This window comes from Phalaenopsis equestris, unplaced genomic scaffold (assembly GCF_001263595.1).
Source record: "Phalaenopsis equestris unplaced genomic scaffold, ASM126359v1 Scaffold233395, whole genome shotgun sequence".
Lineage (NCBI taxonomy): Eukaryota > Viridiplantae > Streptophyta > Magnoliopsida > Asparagales > Orchidaceae > Phalaenopsis > Phalaenopsis equestris.
Genome location: NW_018251343.1, coordinates 321277 through 339677, shown reverse-complemented (window position 1 = coordinate 339677; position 18401 = coordinate 321277). Strand labels below are relative to the sequence as shown.

The 18401-nt window shown below is 32.5% G+C and overlaps 1 protein-coding gene across 2 annotated transcripts in view; it reads left to right on the top strand.

Annotated features, from left to right (window-relative positions):
- Positions 1 to 4082, top strand: part of LOC110038654 (serine/threonine-protein kinase GRIK2-like) — a 57480-nt gene extending 53398 nt beyond the window's left edge. For both annotated transcript variants that reach the window (XM_020743551.1, XM_020743550.1), the window contains exons 6-13: positions 528 to 615; positions 745 to 869; positions 1986 to 2081; positions 3069 to 3135; positions 3234 to 3349; positions 3430 to 3508; positions 3605 to 3719; positions 3833 to 4082. In XM_020743551.1, the coding sequence (XP_020599210.1) occupies positions 528 to 615; positions 745 to 869; positions 1986 to 2081; positions 3069 to 3135; positions 3234 to 3349; positions 3430 to 3508; positions 3605 to 3719; positions 3833 to 3839 (693 nt within the window). In that variant the 3' untranslated portion in view covers positions 3840 to 4082. The remainder of the gene's footprint in view (positions 1 to 527; positions 616 to 744; positions 870 to 1985; positions 2082 to 3068; positions 3136 to 3233; positions 3350 to 3429; positions 3509 to 3604; positions 3720 to 3832) is intronic.
- Positions 4083 to 18401: the final 14319 nt, after the last annotated feature.

The window sequence follows — 18401 nt, the reverse complement described above, 5'->3', positions numbered from 1 at the left end:
GGAAAGAAAGAACTTGTAGTTGATAATCCGCGCCTGCAGGAAGGAAAGAGGAACACTTACAAGGAGCCAGTAGTGAGAAGAGGATCCGACAGAGGGCCTAATGGAACAAGCAAGGAGAGACTCTGGCCGAATAAGGATTGTTTCCAAGCTCCGATACCATGAAGGAAGGTGGGGAAAATCGTATTTTCTTATGTCTCAATAATCAACCATTACAACATTCTCCTTGTATAATAAGGGAACAAATAGGACAAAATTAATTACAACTATTACAACTTACTGAATATAAATTAACTCAAGAAGGAAAGAAATATGACATAAAAAAAATAGAATAACACTAAAATAGGAAATTCAGAATTCCACAAAATGTAATCATTTGTGTGGTTTCTAGTGCAATCAATTACGTGTTGGCATAACAAAGCATGGTCAAAGGTAATGTTGTTTATGATTTTTTTTTACTTCCTTTGGTTATCGATAGTTTCTTTTTTATTAAATTGTCATTATTATTGTTGCTATTTACTTTTTTTCAGGTTTCAATCATGAAAATGTTGAGTCATCCCAACATAGTTAATCTTTTGGAGGTGATTAATGATCCACTGTCGGATCACTTCTACATGGGTATTCGCTGGATTTTTATGTGCTATTCTGTTGATATGGGTTTCTTTTGGGATAACATTGAGTTTCTCCATGTCTCTGATATTAAGACTTTATCGTTACTTGGTTATTGACCTTATTTCTTATTTGCAGTCTTAGAGTATGTGGAAGGTAAGTTGGTATGTGAAGGTTCTGGTCCAGAAGGCCGCATTGGAGAAAGTAAATCTAGAAGATACTTGAGAGATGTTGTTGCTGGTCTCCTGTATCTCCACGCTCATGTAATAAATAAATCTTTTCTCTTAGAAAAGAAATTCAGCAATTTTCAACCAGTGCATACTACTATCTGATGGTTTTTTTAAAATAATCATATTTGTAAATTTGAAATATCTTTCTTTCTTTGCAGTGCTACTCTGAAACACTTGGAATGTAGTCTTGTGTCCTGTTTGTTTGAGCTTTAATCCGAAATTCACCATTGTTGATAACCAAATAGAGAAGACCAATGTTGGATAATAATATTTTTTCTGCAGCTACATTAGTTTTTAGTTCTACTACCCATCTCCTTAGTTGAATCATGTGCCACGCTTGCAGTAAACAAATGTTGCACATTCACAGGACTGTTTGGTTTGCATCATTTTCTATTTTTCTATGTTTGCTAGTTGCACTGTGGGCTAATATCTGTCCTATCATGGTACCACATCAATGCTTTTAGCAATTTATTTGTACTGATTAAACTTAAATATGCTTTCCTCCCTTTTCCAATGTTCTGTGGCTGGGTGAACTTTCTCAAATCATAATACTATTAAGAGTAAAGTGCTAAAATAATTTGTTTACTATTTACATTGGGTCTTTTAGTTCCAAAGCCTATAGAAATGCCAAATTAGTTCCCAAAATTTCTTAATGGGGACTACAACCTTACCTTTTAAAGAGTTTTGGGACTGTTACAGTCCATCACCCGTTGATTAAATTGGCAATTTTATAGACTAGGACTAAAATGGCCTCTCTGGAATGTCAAAGGACCATTTTGATTCTTCTCATATTATTAAGTTGTGCATCATACCAATTGTGCAATAAATGCATCAAGCTTGTACTGTAATTGGTTTTTATTCAAGCGCATTAAAAAATTGCACAAAATCAGTTGTCCAGTAATTCCTACCTAAGATGCTGCTGCTTTTTAAGTCAACGTTCCTAGCTTTTATTTTGGTTGATGACATCCAAACCACCCTTTGTTAGAAGTAATATAAGTCATCTAGGAACATGCATCAACTCTGATTTATCTACAATTTCTCTTCTTATAGATGATTAAATGTGTTTTCTGTTTAGCAGAATGCCAGTTAACATTTTTTATTTTTTAATGCTGATATCCATGTGATTAGTTTCATTTACCAAATCTGTAGAATATTGTCCATGGGGATATTAAGCCTGATAACCTTTTGATTACCAGTACTGGAGTAGTGAAGATTGGAGATTTCAGTGTCAGTCAAGTTTTTGAGGTATGTGATCTAACATGTTATAATCATTAATTAAAATTTTAGCGAATCTTGTGTTAAGGCGCAAATTCCTAATGCTGCTCATTACATTATTCTAATTAGACCCGGATAAGTAAAAATATCCATACCAAAGTGGGACGACTAGTTCTTTAGGCTTCCATGTGCATTTTGAGGTTTGACCTATACAGCCTTATGCATCATAAAGGTTATTTCAAACAAAACACGTCCCTTAGGGGTTGCATGGAAGTAATCCAAGTATTGCTGGTCCTTGGCCCACCCTATCATACATTCAGAGTGTAGCTGATAAACTTATACTTGCATATTAACCGTACCTTAAGCATTAGCATTATATTTAATAACATAAATTTTAAGTATGACTTGCTGATAGCATATCACAAGTTATCCGCACTGAGCATATTATTATAAATGTTGACTGTTAGAATTTTGTTCTTTTATTTGGATGGGTGCCTCGATTATAGTTACAAAAATTTAAAAGAAATTGAAGTTGTTTGCTTTCAAGTTGTCATTGTTAAAATTGGTCCAAATTTTGATGATGCGCCTGGGTGCAATAACTATTCGCTTCAAGTTCATGGGTTTGAAATTTGAAACCACAACTTTGTGAAAACGATGGCATCATACATCAACCCTCCATGGACCTTGCAACTGTAGGGGGTCTCATGCAATGGTTTTGCCTAAAATATGGCTTCGGACGATTCCTAGCAAATGGGACGTATGCCATACTAGATCCACGGTTTCCTTTATTTGAAAGTGATACGGGTTTCATTATGGTAGTTATGTAATGATTCATTGTAGCCTATCTTCCTCATTTATCCATTTTTTAGATAACCAAACTGAATCAAAGTTCTAGTTTTGACGTGAATACCAGAACAGCAAGGTTTATTCCGGGATATGCGGTTCAGTTCCTAACTTCATTTATTAAGGTCCTGGCAAACTTGACACTGCCAACTGAGAAGCTTACTGCCGTTGCAGGATGATAATGATGAACTTCGAAGATCTCCTGGAACTCCCGTCTTTACCGCTCCAGAGTGCTGTTTGGGTGAGGGAGCTTTGATTTAAGCCCAATAACATGGCCGTGTCATCATGGAAGAATCCTGCATCCTTCAGGCATAACCGCCTGCATGTTTATTTTTGCAGGATTAACCTATCATGGCAGAGCTGCTGACACATGGGCTGTCGGCGTCACTCTATATTTCATGATTGTTGGTCGATACCCATTTCTTGGAGAGACACTTCAGGAAACTTATGACAAGGTCAGAAACCATTTTATTTTCTGCAACTCCGATGAATACATATAACGCGTTTCCTGATTCATGCCAGTTCTGTCTCCTAGATCGTTAACAACCCATTGGTGTTACCTGATGACATCAATCCGCAGCTTAGAAATTTGCTAGAACGTCTTCTCTGCAAAGGTAGCTCTGCAGATGCTATGTTCAGCTATGTTCTCACCCTATAATTTCTCCTTATATTCTTTAGCTATTCCCAACAACTAACATATTGCCCAACAGATCCCAAGCACCGAATTACCTTGCTTGCTGTGGCGGAGCATCCTTGGGTTGTTGAAGGGGATGGCCCTATACCGGAGTACCCATGCCGGCACAAAAATTTTGTCAAATTATCTTCGTATGTTATTTATTTATTTATTTATTATTTTTTTTTATGAAAGATGTTAGCAATTATTCGATTTCATTTTTTCTGATTAATGGCGCTGATGGATGGACATGTGTGTATTGCAGAAATTAATGGGTTACTTGGAGAGGTGATGATGAGTGTTTGAATGGCAATAATTATGGAATGATCACAGACCTTGAGCCTTGTTCTTTTGTGAGTATGTTATATTATTTCCCTAATATTTTGAGCTCGTTTTTTTTAATTATTGTAAGAGAGAATCTGTGGTTTTATGCCATGGACAATATTGTGTATATTTTTTTTCTTTTATGTTGGTAATGAACATTTCAGTGCAATTATTTAAGAGACAATACAAAACGGTTGTTTCCGTGAAAAGGTTGCTCTTGCTATAATGGCAAGCAAGATTAGAGAGTCGTCTTGGATGGTTTCGTCGCATTAAATTTTGACCATCTGATGATTCAGTTAAGGGTGTAGATGTTTTAGATTCGACTTATGTTATGAAAAGTAGAGTAGGCTTAAAAAGACTTGTTCCTATTATATAAAAAATGATCTTAATTCATTAGAATTAAGTGAAAATATGACACTCAATATAAGACGATGGATAAAAAAGATTGATGTAGGCGATCTCACTTAGTGGGATAAAGGCTTGTTTTTATTATTGTATGTTGGTAATAAACTTATGATGCGAGCAATTGTATAGTCTGGCGTAATCTTGTTTGATCTATTGGTTATTAGGCTACCTTATTGTAATGGTCGAATTTCTTGAGGTACTGATTTTATTTATTTATTTATTTATTTTTTTTTTTGGTGGATTGGTGAGTCGTTTTAAGCATAGCTCGAGTGTGGGCCTTTCTATTAGAGAGACAAAACTGCCAGTCGAGCTTCGTGGTTCAGCTTGTAGAACTATTTTAATTAATTATTTTTTTGTGAACAGTATTTTGTATGAACGCTTATATTTTAAGGTAATGTTTTTATTATACTATAAAACTAGAAATGTGAAATGAATGCGTACTAAATAATTTGACGAGGGTGTAACAGGGAGGGACGGGAAATATATTGTGCTTCCTTCATCTGGACCAACTCGGTGACCGAGAGGATTGATCGACCCTTCCACTGTGATTTGATGCCTCCTTTTCATAGGAGGATCCAATCTTAATTATTTAAAACTTAAATATGTGTTTCCTTTGCATTATATTTTTAGTTTTTTAAGTTTGTTTTTTTATTGGGATAACCATCAGCGTCTTCAATTCTTCCTCTTAGGGTTATATCTAAAGGCGAGATGGTGCTCCAGTTGTAATACATTTTAACATAGTGCGTATCTCTCATTTCATGCTCCCTACAACCACGTCTTCGTAGCTACCACCTCTCTAACTGGTCGGCTCTTCCAACCCCTTTTTTTAGCAATCTTCCTTGTTACGTGCTCTCAGCCAAGTATGGGTTCAGGCCTTCTAATAGTTGTTCTATAATCATTTTCTTTCTTACATGCACCCCTCCAGTCAAACCTCCTTGCCATCTGATCCATCGGTCACCTCTTCCCATTCCAGAATCCACCGCATGCCTTTCACACTACCATCTGTTGTTCCCTGCATCCATCCATCCTACTGTTAGCCTGTCTCCGCCCTTTTCACGGACTATCACCTTAGTGATGCAACTCTAATTGGGATTGTTGTTCTTGTAGCTGCTATTTCCTTTGCACTGTCATATCGCCTAGTGGCTTGTTTTTTCAGAAATAATATGATTTTATTATTGTTGTTTGGGTCAACTCCGATATCATAGTTCTTTTTTAGTTATATATCTAATACTTTGATTTTTGTGTATGTAATATTTTATTGTCACAACTATATCAAAAGTTATTAAAATTTAGGTGTTACATAAGTGAATACATAAATACGTGTGGCATTCAAGCAAATCCTCCAAAATGTAAATGATTTAAATAGAAACTATCAAATGGTCCCTAAATAAGTTAAATTATTTTTATATGTTAGTTTAACCAATTTTTTACATGTTTCTATTAATTACTTGCACAAATGAAACTAAGTTTGTGAATGTCCATATTAATATTATACTAAAGTATCTCCCTTAAAAGGTTTGGAAGCAACAGTTCATGCAGCTCAGGTAAGTTGAATTCCCATTATTTTCATTCAGTGATAAAATAAATTTATAACCCGTACGATGCACTTTTAGCAGTTTGAAATGCATGATTTTTCGGGTTGCGATCTGATTTGAAATAAAATCTCAAATCTGGAGTCATTTGTTCACTTTGTCTTCTTTATTCAATTTGAAAAAAAAAACCTCAAATCTGCAATCAATGTCATACCAAAATGTCTGGCGGTTGCATTTGCCTTCCAAGTTTTATACTTATCAAATATTGGCACTAGATTAAAAAAATTTCTGAAGTTATCTAAATCATCTCGCTTCAAAGTTGAGCCGCCGGAGGAAATAATTCATTCGTCCCGAGAAGTCGTTCAAGCTTACTAAAACTTTTTGGTTAACTTGAAATGAAGTTACTGAAGGCCTCGTCAGAGAAGCTTTCTGAAAGTACGTTGTTTATATGATGCTTATCTAGATTTGTCTATATACACTGATAGCAACAAGTTAGGTTCATTCATTTTAAGAAAATACTTGTTAAATATTGCCATAGTTTTACTTGTATTGATGAAATAAAGTATTTATTGTTATACTCAACTTTGACTTTGAACATTATCTAAACCAGAGTAAGAAAGATAAGAAGAAACGACATTGTTTGATACTTAAACTCAAATCATGTTATCTTAATCTTTCTTATAAAAAACAAATTATATAGCTTCCATTTTAGCTATGCACTTGTGAGGAAAGTTGTGGTATTGCTCATAAATAGAATTGAATCTAACATTCGTTTGGTGTAATCAGCATAGAACCTTCTATTGTGTATGTGAATCAAATTTTATGAGTCTCACTTGCCTTACCCTTACGAGGTAATTTTAAACACATAAATTGAAGACCTTTATTAGAGGTGTCAAAAATTGACCCAACATGACAACTCAATATGAACCTGACTCAAAAGATTCGAGTTTGGGTTGACCCAAATAATTTTCAGGTTGGGTTTGGATTGTGAATTCTATGTCGTTTAATTTTTTAGGTAGTTTTTGGATTGATTTTTTTGTCATGTAGCCGACCAACCCACATAGTGAGATTAAGGCTTTGTTGTTGTTGTTGTTGTTGGTGTTGTTGTGTTTGGATTGATGCACCAACCAAGAATTGACTTGCTAACCTAAAATTGACCCAAAATTGACTTGTCAATCTAAAAGTAACCCGAGCTTAACTCAAAATTGATATGAATTTGATACAAATAGTTGTTATGCCTTAATGTGAAATAGATTATATGGACTGGGTTCAGGTCAACAGGTTGAATGTGTGTCAAGTTCATGCCTAAATTTTTTACCCATTTAATATTTGGGTTTGGTTAGAGTCAAGTAGTTTTGGGTCAGTTCAATTTTGGGTCAGACCCGAATTTGCAAACTCGATTTAACGCCCCTAGTTTTTATTATTGGATTATTCATTTAATATCCTTTAGTTTGCCATCAGTTTGATTTTGTTTTATTAGCTTCTTTTTAAGTATTTCTTTTAGTATATGCCTTCTAGTCTTTTTCCTTTTTTTTTAAAAAAAATTATTTGGTTTTATATGAGTCATTATGTGAGCCAACTCTTTTCACTTATAACTTTTTGTTTGAATATAGTGAATTTTTTCTCTATCCGTGTTTTTTCTTATTTTAGTTTTTTTTTTCTTGTATAATCTATGTTACTTTTTTATTTATAACATTGTTCATCTTATCGACTATGTAACAAGTAGTATCGGAGTAATTTTTTTTATTTCAATGGTGGCAACAAGGAATTACATTATTCTACTTTTGGATGCAAAACTAGAATTTTATTTTGACAGGTTAAGCTACTAGCTTTTTTGGTGCAGTTAGATTTAAATAATGTGTAGTTAGGATGACAAGATTCTCTCATCATTGTTGTCAAAGAAAAAATAACAAAATGATCAAATGAATTTATCTTAGATTCATCTTCATTTATCAAATCAAAATTTATATGATATTTTGAAGTAAAAGACATTCATCATGTTATGGCTGAAATAAGAAGAGTGCAAGATGAAAAGTCTCTCTAATAAGTTACATATGAAGCACCATTTGCACTCTCTTAGAATGACTGAAGGTGTGTTTTTCATGTATCACTTAACTATTTTTAATAAATTATCTCTAATTTAAAGGCTATTGAGGTTAAGTATAACAAAAAAGATCTCTCAAAATTCTGTTATGTTTATTGCCTTTATTATATGTAATATTTAGAGATATCGTCTTATATTACTTGGAGTCATTTACTTTGAATTGAGTTTATGTTGATCCTTTATCCAAAAAAAAAGGGGATGTAGCGTATGGATGAACATACTTGGTACTGCTATGGGAGAAGGCCTTATCATTCAAATGAATTAAGGTGAAATGGTACATCAAATTTAAATATTACAAGTCTTATAGTAAAAATAAGAATGTGATTACTAATCAAAAGTGGAAATAACAAGATCATTCTAGTGGAGCTATATAGTCAAATCTTAGTTGACTTTGATGGTGAATCCTATGGTGATTAGACGCTTGATTTGGCTTCAAAGTTTCATGTGTCCCAATAGGAAATATTTTTCAATATGTAAAGTAGTGTTTAAAAGTAAAATGTTAATGAAGATGATGCACCTTATATGATTGTTGGTATTGAAACTATCATATCAAGATGTTTGATGGACTTGTCAGGTGATGCAGTGTTTTTTTTATGTGTTATAAATGTTTTTCAATATCACAACACACAAGACGACTGTACTAAAAAATATGCAAATTAACCACAATAAAATTTACTTCAGTACAATAAGTTTTCTCTTTTAAAATATCTAAACCTGCTACTTCTAGTGAATTAAGGTGTGCTTTTAATTTCAAATCGATACTAGGTTGCAAACGCAAGTATACGTATCACTCAATCACTCAAGTAATAAATGAAAATGACTCTAATGGAGTCCTGAATATCAATCCCACAGGGAGATGAAAATTTGTTTGGAATATCATGCAAAAGCACAATATTTAAACTATAGAAAATTTAAGCAAGAAAATAGGTTAAAGTTTGTGTAATGCTACTAAAGAATCTAAGTTTACTACACTAATATCTAAACTTCAAAGTTAAATTTACTAAAAACTAAACTAGGTTTTATGACGAAGAGTTCAAATTTAAGAAAATATCCTTCCCCTTACAATAAGATCATAGTCAGTGAATCATCAAATTGAAGAAAATTTTACTATGTCAAATATGAGCAATTATATTCTTTATTCTTTTTACAAGTGATAAAGAACATTGGCTAATTTAGTGTTTAGTCCCTAAATCTGTGGTTAGGCTCGAAAGATACTAGCTCTCACTCCAGAGTTCTCACGTTCCCTTCGCATGAGGGCTAACATCTCACTTTAGTTTCCAAACGCTTGGACCAAATTGGGGATTTTAGTCTGTCACCCTAAAATCTCCAATTCTACGCCCATCAATGAATATTTCTCTATTTATTTGCACTCAACCCCATGGGTTACATTCTCATCCATGAAATCAAATGTGACTCTTACTTTGTTGTGCAAAGCATAGCCCTTTCGGATCGTATGTTTCACAAAAAAAATTAACAATCCAATTGCCCAGATCAAAAAGTAAATGAATTTTAAAGTTTGAATCATCATAAATATGAAATTAAAATATTAGACAACAACTTGATTCTTCACATAACCATTTCTTTTTGTAGAGAGAAGGAAAAAGAAATCTACTCAGAATTCATGAGGAAGATACAATAAAACATGGATTTTTATACAAAAATAAGTTTACAAAATAAGAAAGAAAAGTAGAACAACTTTACTCGATCTCTTCCTCAAGCAAATCACTTGAAATTTCTTTGAGTTTCTTTCTCTCTGTACAATAACACTCAAATCTCTCTTAGAAGTGTAAGGAAGAAGAAATCTCTCACTTTCGCTCTCCTTTTATAACTCTTAGAGACACTTGCACATTCTCCACTAAATTAGAACTCATGCCCCACTCAATAACACTCTCTAAAGACTCATTCCAACCCCCTCATTTTAACATAAAAAACATTATTTTATAATGTTGGGATAAATTTCCCAAGAGTCTCCATAGGAACCTCTTCAAAATCCATCCAAATTCAATGCATTTGTGAAAATAACAATCTCTAGCGCCTAGGCGTTGAAATCTGGCACTTAGGCGCCAGTTCAATTTTTTGGAAAACACCACTTTTAACTTCAAATTTCGTACATTTTGCATCCTTTAAGCTTTAGATACCTAGACTTAATATACCTGCAAGAAAACATAAAAATACATTTCTTTAAAGTGCAATATTACCAAAAATAAGCCTTAAATAAATATGAATAATTGAACATATTTTTAGTGTATCAAAATCCCCTAAACTTAAATGTTATTGTCCTCAAGTAATTCTTTTACTACATAATAAAGTATGACTTAAGGCAGTGAGAATCACTTAAAAACTTCTATAGTTTTTATTTTATAAAGACAATAGTAAGACTTTAGAAACATTTTTAATGACTTAGGTTAAAACTAAAAATGTAAGAATATCTAATGCTTAAGTCTAAGAGTTTTGGTTTCCTATTCAATTCAAGAATAATTGTAATTTGTTATATTAAGGATGCTTAGAAGAACTATATGAAAAATAACTTCATTAGTAAAGATGCTAATAATTTAATAGAAGTTTAGGAATTTATTTGAGTCTCTTTCCTTAAGTTGATTCAAGTGAAACCAATTTTTTATTAGGCATCTCTTCAAGCTTCTCCTCACATATATTTTTCTTTTGCTTTTCTTTTTCTTTTTCTTTTCTTTTTTTTTTATTTTCAAGAACACTCTCTAAAATTTTTTTTTTTTTCTTTTTTTTTTTTTTTTTATGTGAGGATTATTATATTTGGATAGCCTTTAATGATTTTGAACTTCACTATCCTCTTCTTAAAGTTAAAAATCTCATACATAAATTACTTATAAATGCATATTAGCTTTAACATTTTTCATAAAGACTCAATCATTTCTTTTTATATAACTCTAAGACACTCTTAATATTTCAAAAATACAATTTTCTTTACTTTAAATAGTACACACAAAACCTTATACTCTTATATTAAATATCTTAACTTCTAAACCTAATCTTCATTATTAAAGATTTTTACTTAAGTCTAAAATCATATTTATAAAATAAAAAATATAGTTATTTTTAAGTTGACCTCTGATACCAAAAGTTATGTTAAAAATAATTTTAAAAATATAGTTTACTGAGGACAAATAAATTTAGTTTCTTTTAAGAAAGATTTTTCTTCTCCCAAACTTAAATTTTTAATAAATAAAACATTTAATTAAAAAATAAAGGTAGAAATAAAACATAAAATGCATTTAAATAAAACTAAAAACTTTGCAGGTACCAATTTAAAAAGAACAGGGCATAAAATATTATGTAAAACATGACATATAAAAAAAGATTTGCTAAGTATAAAAGAGTTCTTAACATAAGCAACAAATTGTAAAAATCAACAACACTGAAAAAATAAAACGAACAATCTACATCTACGCATAAAAAGTTTAACACATGTTCACAATACATATGATTCAAAAAGAAAGTTCACTACAGTAACTACATGAAAAATAAAATCAAACTACAGAAAATAAGCATGAAATAAACTACTCCTCATCATCATCCTCTTCAGCATCTTCATCTTCTTCTTCAGATTCTACCTCAGGCTCATAGGGTGTAAATCGTGGGCAGGTAGGGAAGGAATTCTACATTATGATCTATGATCTCCCCTCAAATACTTTGTCATGGCCTCATTATATGCAATCTCATAATCTACCATCCTTTGCATGTATTCATCATTATGATAATTTCTTGCCTCCTTATTCCTCATCTGATTCTTAAGTGTTAAAATATCGCTCTGCTGAAAAAGTAACTCCTCCATAACATTCTCTAAAGAAGTACTGTGGGAAGTGGAAGGTCTAGAAGCTGAAGTAGATGGTATGTCAACTTTTACCTCTAATTTTTTGTCCAACATGCAACTCATATGTATGAACACTAGGCTTAATGATAGGTTTAAGTGGTTGTATCAATTCTTCAGATCTATCATACCCCACTCCAGATTGATCACATAGAGTAAAAATCAAAGCCGAGCAACCTAAACCTTCAGTAGAGCCACCTCTAGAAAAAGTATGGGCATTTCGATAGATAAGGGCACCAATGTTTATTTTCTTCATTTATTGAATGTATAAATTTAAAGTAGCTCTCTCCTTAGTAAATTCACTCAAATGATTTGTTGGAGGGAGTCGAGTAGAAATAAAATAATGTCAGGCTTTAGATTGAGCATTAAGCATAGAAGCAGAGAAGTTTACCTTATGATCATTTTTCATCTTCCAAACTCCTCTTCCATCAGTCAGATAAGCAATAACTTTGTCCAATGTAGAATAAGAAGTATCAAAAGTAGTGTACTCATAATGAAACTCGTCTCTCAATCCATATAATGAATTTATCCTCTCGGGGGTAAATTCCACATTCTTACCTCAAACAAAAACTTAATCATTCGTGGTTTGCAGTAGGTTTGCATAGAACTCCCGAACGATAGAAACAACTGCTACAGTAGTGAAATAGCAGATTGTTTCCCAATTTCATGCCACAATCAATCCCTTGATAGGACCGTCGAGATTGTAAAATGCACGTTCCTGAATAAGCTTTCTCGCATGAGTTGAGTATTATAGTGATATTGTGCCTTGATATTGACAAATTTCTTCATGTCACAAGCCTCCTTTCCCATCATCTTACTCATTTTTGGGGCCGTAGAGTTCTAAAGATTCAAAATAATTTCACATAAATTTGCTATAAAGATAAATAAACTCCTAAAATCAAAATTATGGCTAAGAAACTTCACACCATGGATTCTTCACTAAATTTCTCCAAAAATTCTAATTTTCAGTTTTTCCGTAATGTAGGAGAAATTCATGATGAAAATAAAAAAAATTATAAGTTAAAGTAAAGCTCTTACCAAGAGGAGATGAGATCCAATAATTTCTAGCCCCAAAATTGCCTCAAATCTAAGTATTTGGAAGCCCTAGTTGGCTATTCTCCCCTATTCACAAGGTTGAAGACGACCCTGAGTAGAAAAATGGCAGGCACTTTCCATTTCTGCGATTTTAATGGTCCATGTCCCAGAGAATCTCGCGCCTAGGCGCCAAAACCCACGCCTAGGCGCCAAAACCCATGCCTAGGCGCCAACGCTAAAAATTTCTTTTTTTATTTTTTTTTGTAAAAAACATTGTACACCAAAGCACTCCATCTTTTAATTAGTTTAAATTCACTTTAATTTTCATAATTAAGTAATCTACTAACATCAATTTTTCACAAACAACAAACAACTTCACATTTTTATATATAAATCTAAGCAAGTACAAACAAGTATTTTGAAATCACACATAAATTCAGCTTCAAAATCACACCAACAACACTTAATGCTGAAAACTAAATAATAAAATACTAAAAGCAAACATAATAAGTCTGATATTGAAAACTAAGGAAATCCAATACAACTAAACACACACAAGCTCTTATAAACCAGAATTCCAAACTTCGGGGTTGCTACACATCTTCATCTTCATTATTATCATCATCTCTAAGATCTCCCATGGATTGACGATGCATGAATGTTATAGAAAGGACGGTGAGAAAATTCATCGGTCGAGTCTTCTTTGATCCAACAATTTTTCTTGTACATTCGTATATTAGCCTCTTCCATAAGTTTAGTGAGGTCAAATTGCTCTTTAAATCTCCAATCCAAATGGTTGAACTGATCGAAAATTGTGTCAATCGCATTCAGAATATTAGTTATCTCATTCTCCAACTTCTTAATCTTCTTCAAAATAAAAAATGAACTCTCTGAAAATTTGGGTCGTATAGGTGATGAATTTTGAGATGATTGATCCATAAGAATTTTTTTTTCATCCACTTCTCCATTTTCTAAGTAATCATAATTTAACATTGGGTCCATGAGCTTCCAAGGAATAAACACTTTTTCCCAATTTTCATATAGAACTTATGATTGCATATAAAAATATTGTAGATGGATGTCCATGACCAAGATTAGACCTCTTCAAAATCAAATCAAGAGTTGATTTTACAATTATAACACCCACATTGATAGGTCTTCCAGTTTGAATACGATAGTTCAATATAACACTTTCTTTTGTCACTTTACTGATTTTTGTAATAGGGATTAATTTTGCAGAGATAAAGATATGCCAAAGCTTTGATACAGAATTTAACATTGAAGAAGGAAAACTTACATTATTGTTATCTCATATCTCACATGTTCTATCTTCATCTATCTTCATCCGTTAAGAATCTAAAAACTTCATCCATATTGACTTTTGTAGGGGCAAAGTTGGCATAATGACAAATTGGAACATTCTCCATCATGAACAAGTCATTAATCTTTGAAGAAGTAAAAGTTACCCACCTGCCTCGAACATAGAAAATTCCTTGATTTATCCTGTGAAGATTTGCATAAAATGCCTTCACAACAGGAATTATTATTGCCACAGTGGTGTAGCATAGCACTTGGTGTAGCATAGCACTTCTCACAGTGGTGTAGCATAGCACTTCTCATCGCCTTTGCAAAATGATTTCTTCCACAATAGTACCTGGAGTATTGAATCCCAGATTCACGAAACCTCTTTCCTTGAGCAACGACGTATTCATGAGGACAATGTCATGCAATCTCTGCGCATCAAAACTAATGAACTTTCGTCGGTTGAAAATCCCATACTTGGAAATTTCCTTGGATTTGGAGGCCATAGGAATAAGATTTAGTGGATCCTCTCCCTTTCTACTAATTTAAGTTGACTCCAAATGACAGGTTTTGGGAGTTATATAAAGAAAATTTCATCAAAATAGCCAATAAAAGTTTCCAGGGTGGTTTTTGAAACTGCGGCACCTAGGCACCGGATTATAGCGCTTAGGCATCAGGCTTTTTGTAAAGTGGTGCTTAGGTGCCAGATTTTGGTTCCCAAGCGCCAGCGTGCAGTGAAACAAGCTCTTAGGCGTCAGTTTAGACGCTTAGGCGCCAGTGCACATTTTTGCACCGTTTCGCCTTAGGTCCAAAATAACTCTCATACCTTCTATAAAATTGAATATTTAAAATATTTTCATACATTTTCTTAACATGTAAGTCATCCAAAGTACATATAATTCTATCACAAGATCTTATATTATGTAAAAACAAATTAAAAACACGCACACATAACTATGGGTTGCCTCCCATAAAGCGCTTGGTTTAACATCATCAGTCTGACGTTCTCAATTTTTACTCTTTGTGACCCAACATTAAAACCTCTTTAAGAATTGGTATGTGGCCATCAAAATAAGATTTTAACCTATGCCCATTAACTTTAATTACTTTTTTGGTTTTTGGATATTCAATATCCACAACTTCATATGGGTAGACTTTTTTAACAGTAAATGACCCTAACAACCTAGAGTTAAGTTTTCTAAGAAATTATTTCAATCTTGTGTTATACAACAAAACTCCTTGTCCAAGTTCAAATTCATTTCTATTATCTTCTGATCATGGCAATTTTTCATTTTTTCCTTGTAAATCTTAGCATTGTCATAAGATTCATTTCTCATTTCTTAGAGCTCATTTAGTTGCAATAATCTTTTCTCGCCAGCATCTTTCAAATTAAATTTAAATTCTTTAATAGCCCAATAAGCTTTATGTTCTAATTCTACTGGTAAGTGACAAATCTTTTCAAAAATAAGTCGATATGGAGAAATTCCTATAAGAGTTTTATAAGCTGTTTTGTAAGCCCATAATGCAATATCTAATCTAACAGACCAGTTTATTTTGTTAATATTTATAGTTTTTTCCAAGATTCTTTTAATTTCACGGTTAGATAATTCTATTTGACCAGTACTCTGAGGATAATAAGCAGTGGAGATCTTATGTTCTATATCATATTTTCCAACCAACTTTTCAATTCTTTTATTCCTAAAATAAGATCCCCCATCTGTAATGATTACTCTAGACATTTCATATCTTGTAAAAATATTTTGCATTAAAAATTTAGTCATCACATTGAGGTAAAGCAACTGCTTCAATCAATTTGGAAACATAGTCTACTGCAATTAATATATATGGATTTCCAAATGAGAGAACAAATGATCCCATAAAATCAAATCCTCATATATCAAATATTTCAACTTCCAATGTAAAATTTAGGGTCATTTCATTTCTTTTTGAAATATTTCCTACTCGTTGGCATTGATCAAATATTTTTATATATGTATTAAGATCCCTAAATAGAGTAGGCCAATAAAATCCAGATTGTAAAATTTTATATGTTGTTCTACCAATTCCAAAATGTCCCCCAAATTCAGAATCATGACATTTTTGAATTATCTTTTCAGTTCCTTCATATGGTACAAATCTTTGAATAACCTGATCTTTACATTGCTTATATAAATTTGGGACATCCCAAAAGAAAATTTTGCATCGCAAATAAATTTTTTTTGTCGTTGTGTTATCAATCCATAGGGTAAAATATCACTAACAATATAATTCACTATGTCCACGTACCATGACATGTGCCATTCATTAATAGTGTACATATGTTCCTCAAGAATATTTTCATTAATTTCTATTTCATAATTAAATGATCTTTCCTGATCCAGCCTAGATAAATGATTTGTTATTTGATTATCAGATCCCTTCCTATCTACTACCACGAAATCAAATTCTTGCATCAGAAGGATCCATCTAATTAATTTTGGTTTCGCGTCCTACTTTTGCATCAAATATCTTATAGTAGAATGATTAGTATGCACAATAAATTTAGTTCCAATGAGAGATGATCTAAACTTATCAAAAGCATAGACAATTGGTAATAACTCTTTCTCAGTAGTTGTATAATTAATTTGAGCTTTATTCAGAGTTCTACTTGCATAATATATAATTTTAAAATTTTTGTCATATCTTTGCCCTAATATAGCCCCAATTGCATGTTCACTAGCATCACACATTAGCTCAAGCAGTTTCTCCCAACCAGGTGAAACTATTATAGAAGTAGTGATTAATTTTTCTTTTAATAATTCAAAGGTATTAATGAATTTTTGATTGAAATCAAATTTTATTTCTTTCTCTAATAATTTACATAGAGGGTTAAAAATTTTTGAAAAATCCTTAATATATCACATGTCCTAAAAAACTTCTAACCCCTCTCAATGTTGTAGGAGGAGGTAATTTAGCTATAACTTGAATTTTTCCGGCTCTACTTCCATACCATTTTTAGAAATTTTATGTCCAAGTACAATACCTCCTACAACCATAAATTGACATTTCTCCCAATTTAATACTAAATTGGGAGAATATAGCGAATAGATCATTACTAGGTGGAGTGTGATACAAATAAAATAGATAGTGTTTTTAGACACATTTTTATACCTATTTTTAAGATATTGCGCTTTAATGGAAGGTATCTGTGTTTTTCTTTCAGGTACAAGTAAAAATGTGAAAAACGCTAAAAGGAGTGAGAAGGATCAAATTTGGAGCAAAAATGTAAAAATGGTGCAAAAGAATTTTGGCGTCTAATCGCCAGATCTAGCGCTTAAGCGCCGGTAAAACAGGCCGGAGGCCCCGCGCTTAAGTGTCAGAGGCGGTTATTTGACGGTTTAATTCATTTTGCTGAATTTTAAAGAGACATTTGAGACACCTATTGGCTAAAGAGGGTGGTTATGACCACTAAAAATGAAAATATGATTAAAAGACTTGTGAAAGGAGGCATCCTTTGGAAAATACATTTAATTGGGACACATTTTGAAGAGTTACAAATGCACCTCTTGGAGATTTATAAAAGAAGGAAGTTGAGACTTTTTAAAGTTTGCTTGAAAAGGGGGAGTTTTGAGAAATTCTTAAGATAGTTTGGAGAGATTTTCAGGCACCACAAAATGTACTTTATCCTTTTTGTTTTTAGTTTTATTGGAGAGTTAAGAGTATTATAAAAGAGAAGAGATTCAAAGGAACTTCAATGGTAGAGGATTTGAGATAATTTTTTTCTTTTATTTTTAAACAACTTTTAGTTTTAATTGGGACTCTTGTTGGTTTGACAAGTGGTTTGACAAAGATTTCTACTTGTAAACTAAAGTGTGGTTTTGCTTTCTCCATGGAGAGTAGTGTTCTCTATCTTTCTCCTTAAAATGATAAGTAATTAGAGTGTTGGATGGAAGTTGTGGAGAGTATTAATCTTTAATGTTGGAAGAAGTTGTGATGATTTAGTTCCATGCACTTCATTTACTTCTTGATTTGGCCTATCTAGATGTTAAAATTTGTTGTGAGAATATGTATGAACCGAGCTAGTATTGTCTCACTCAACAATTGGAAAGAATCACATGAGGTTGTCTGAATGAGAATGTAATTCATATGATTTAGTGCAAATAAATAGGGAAATAATCTTTGAGGACTTTAAAGTGATAGGTTAAAGCCCCCAACTTGGTTTATTGTTTTAGGCTCTGATACGAGATGTTAGCCCCTAGGTGGAGGGAATCGAGAGAACTCTAGAGTGAGAGCTAGTATCTTCTCTGCC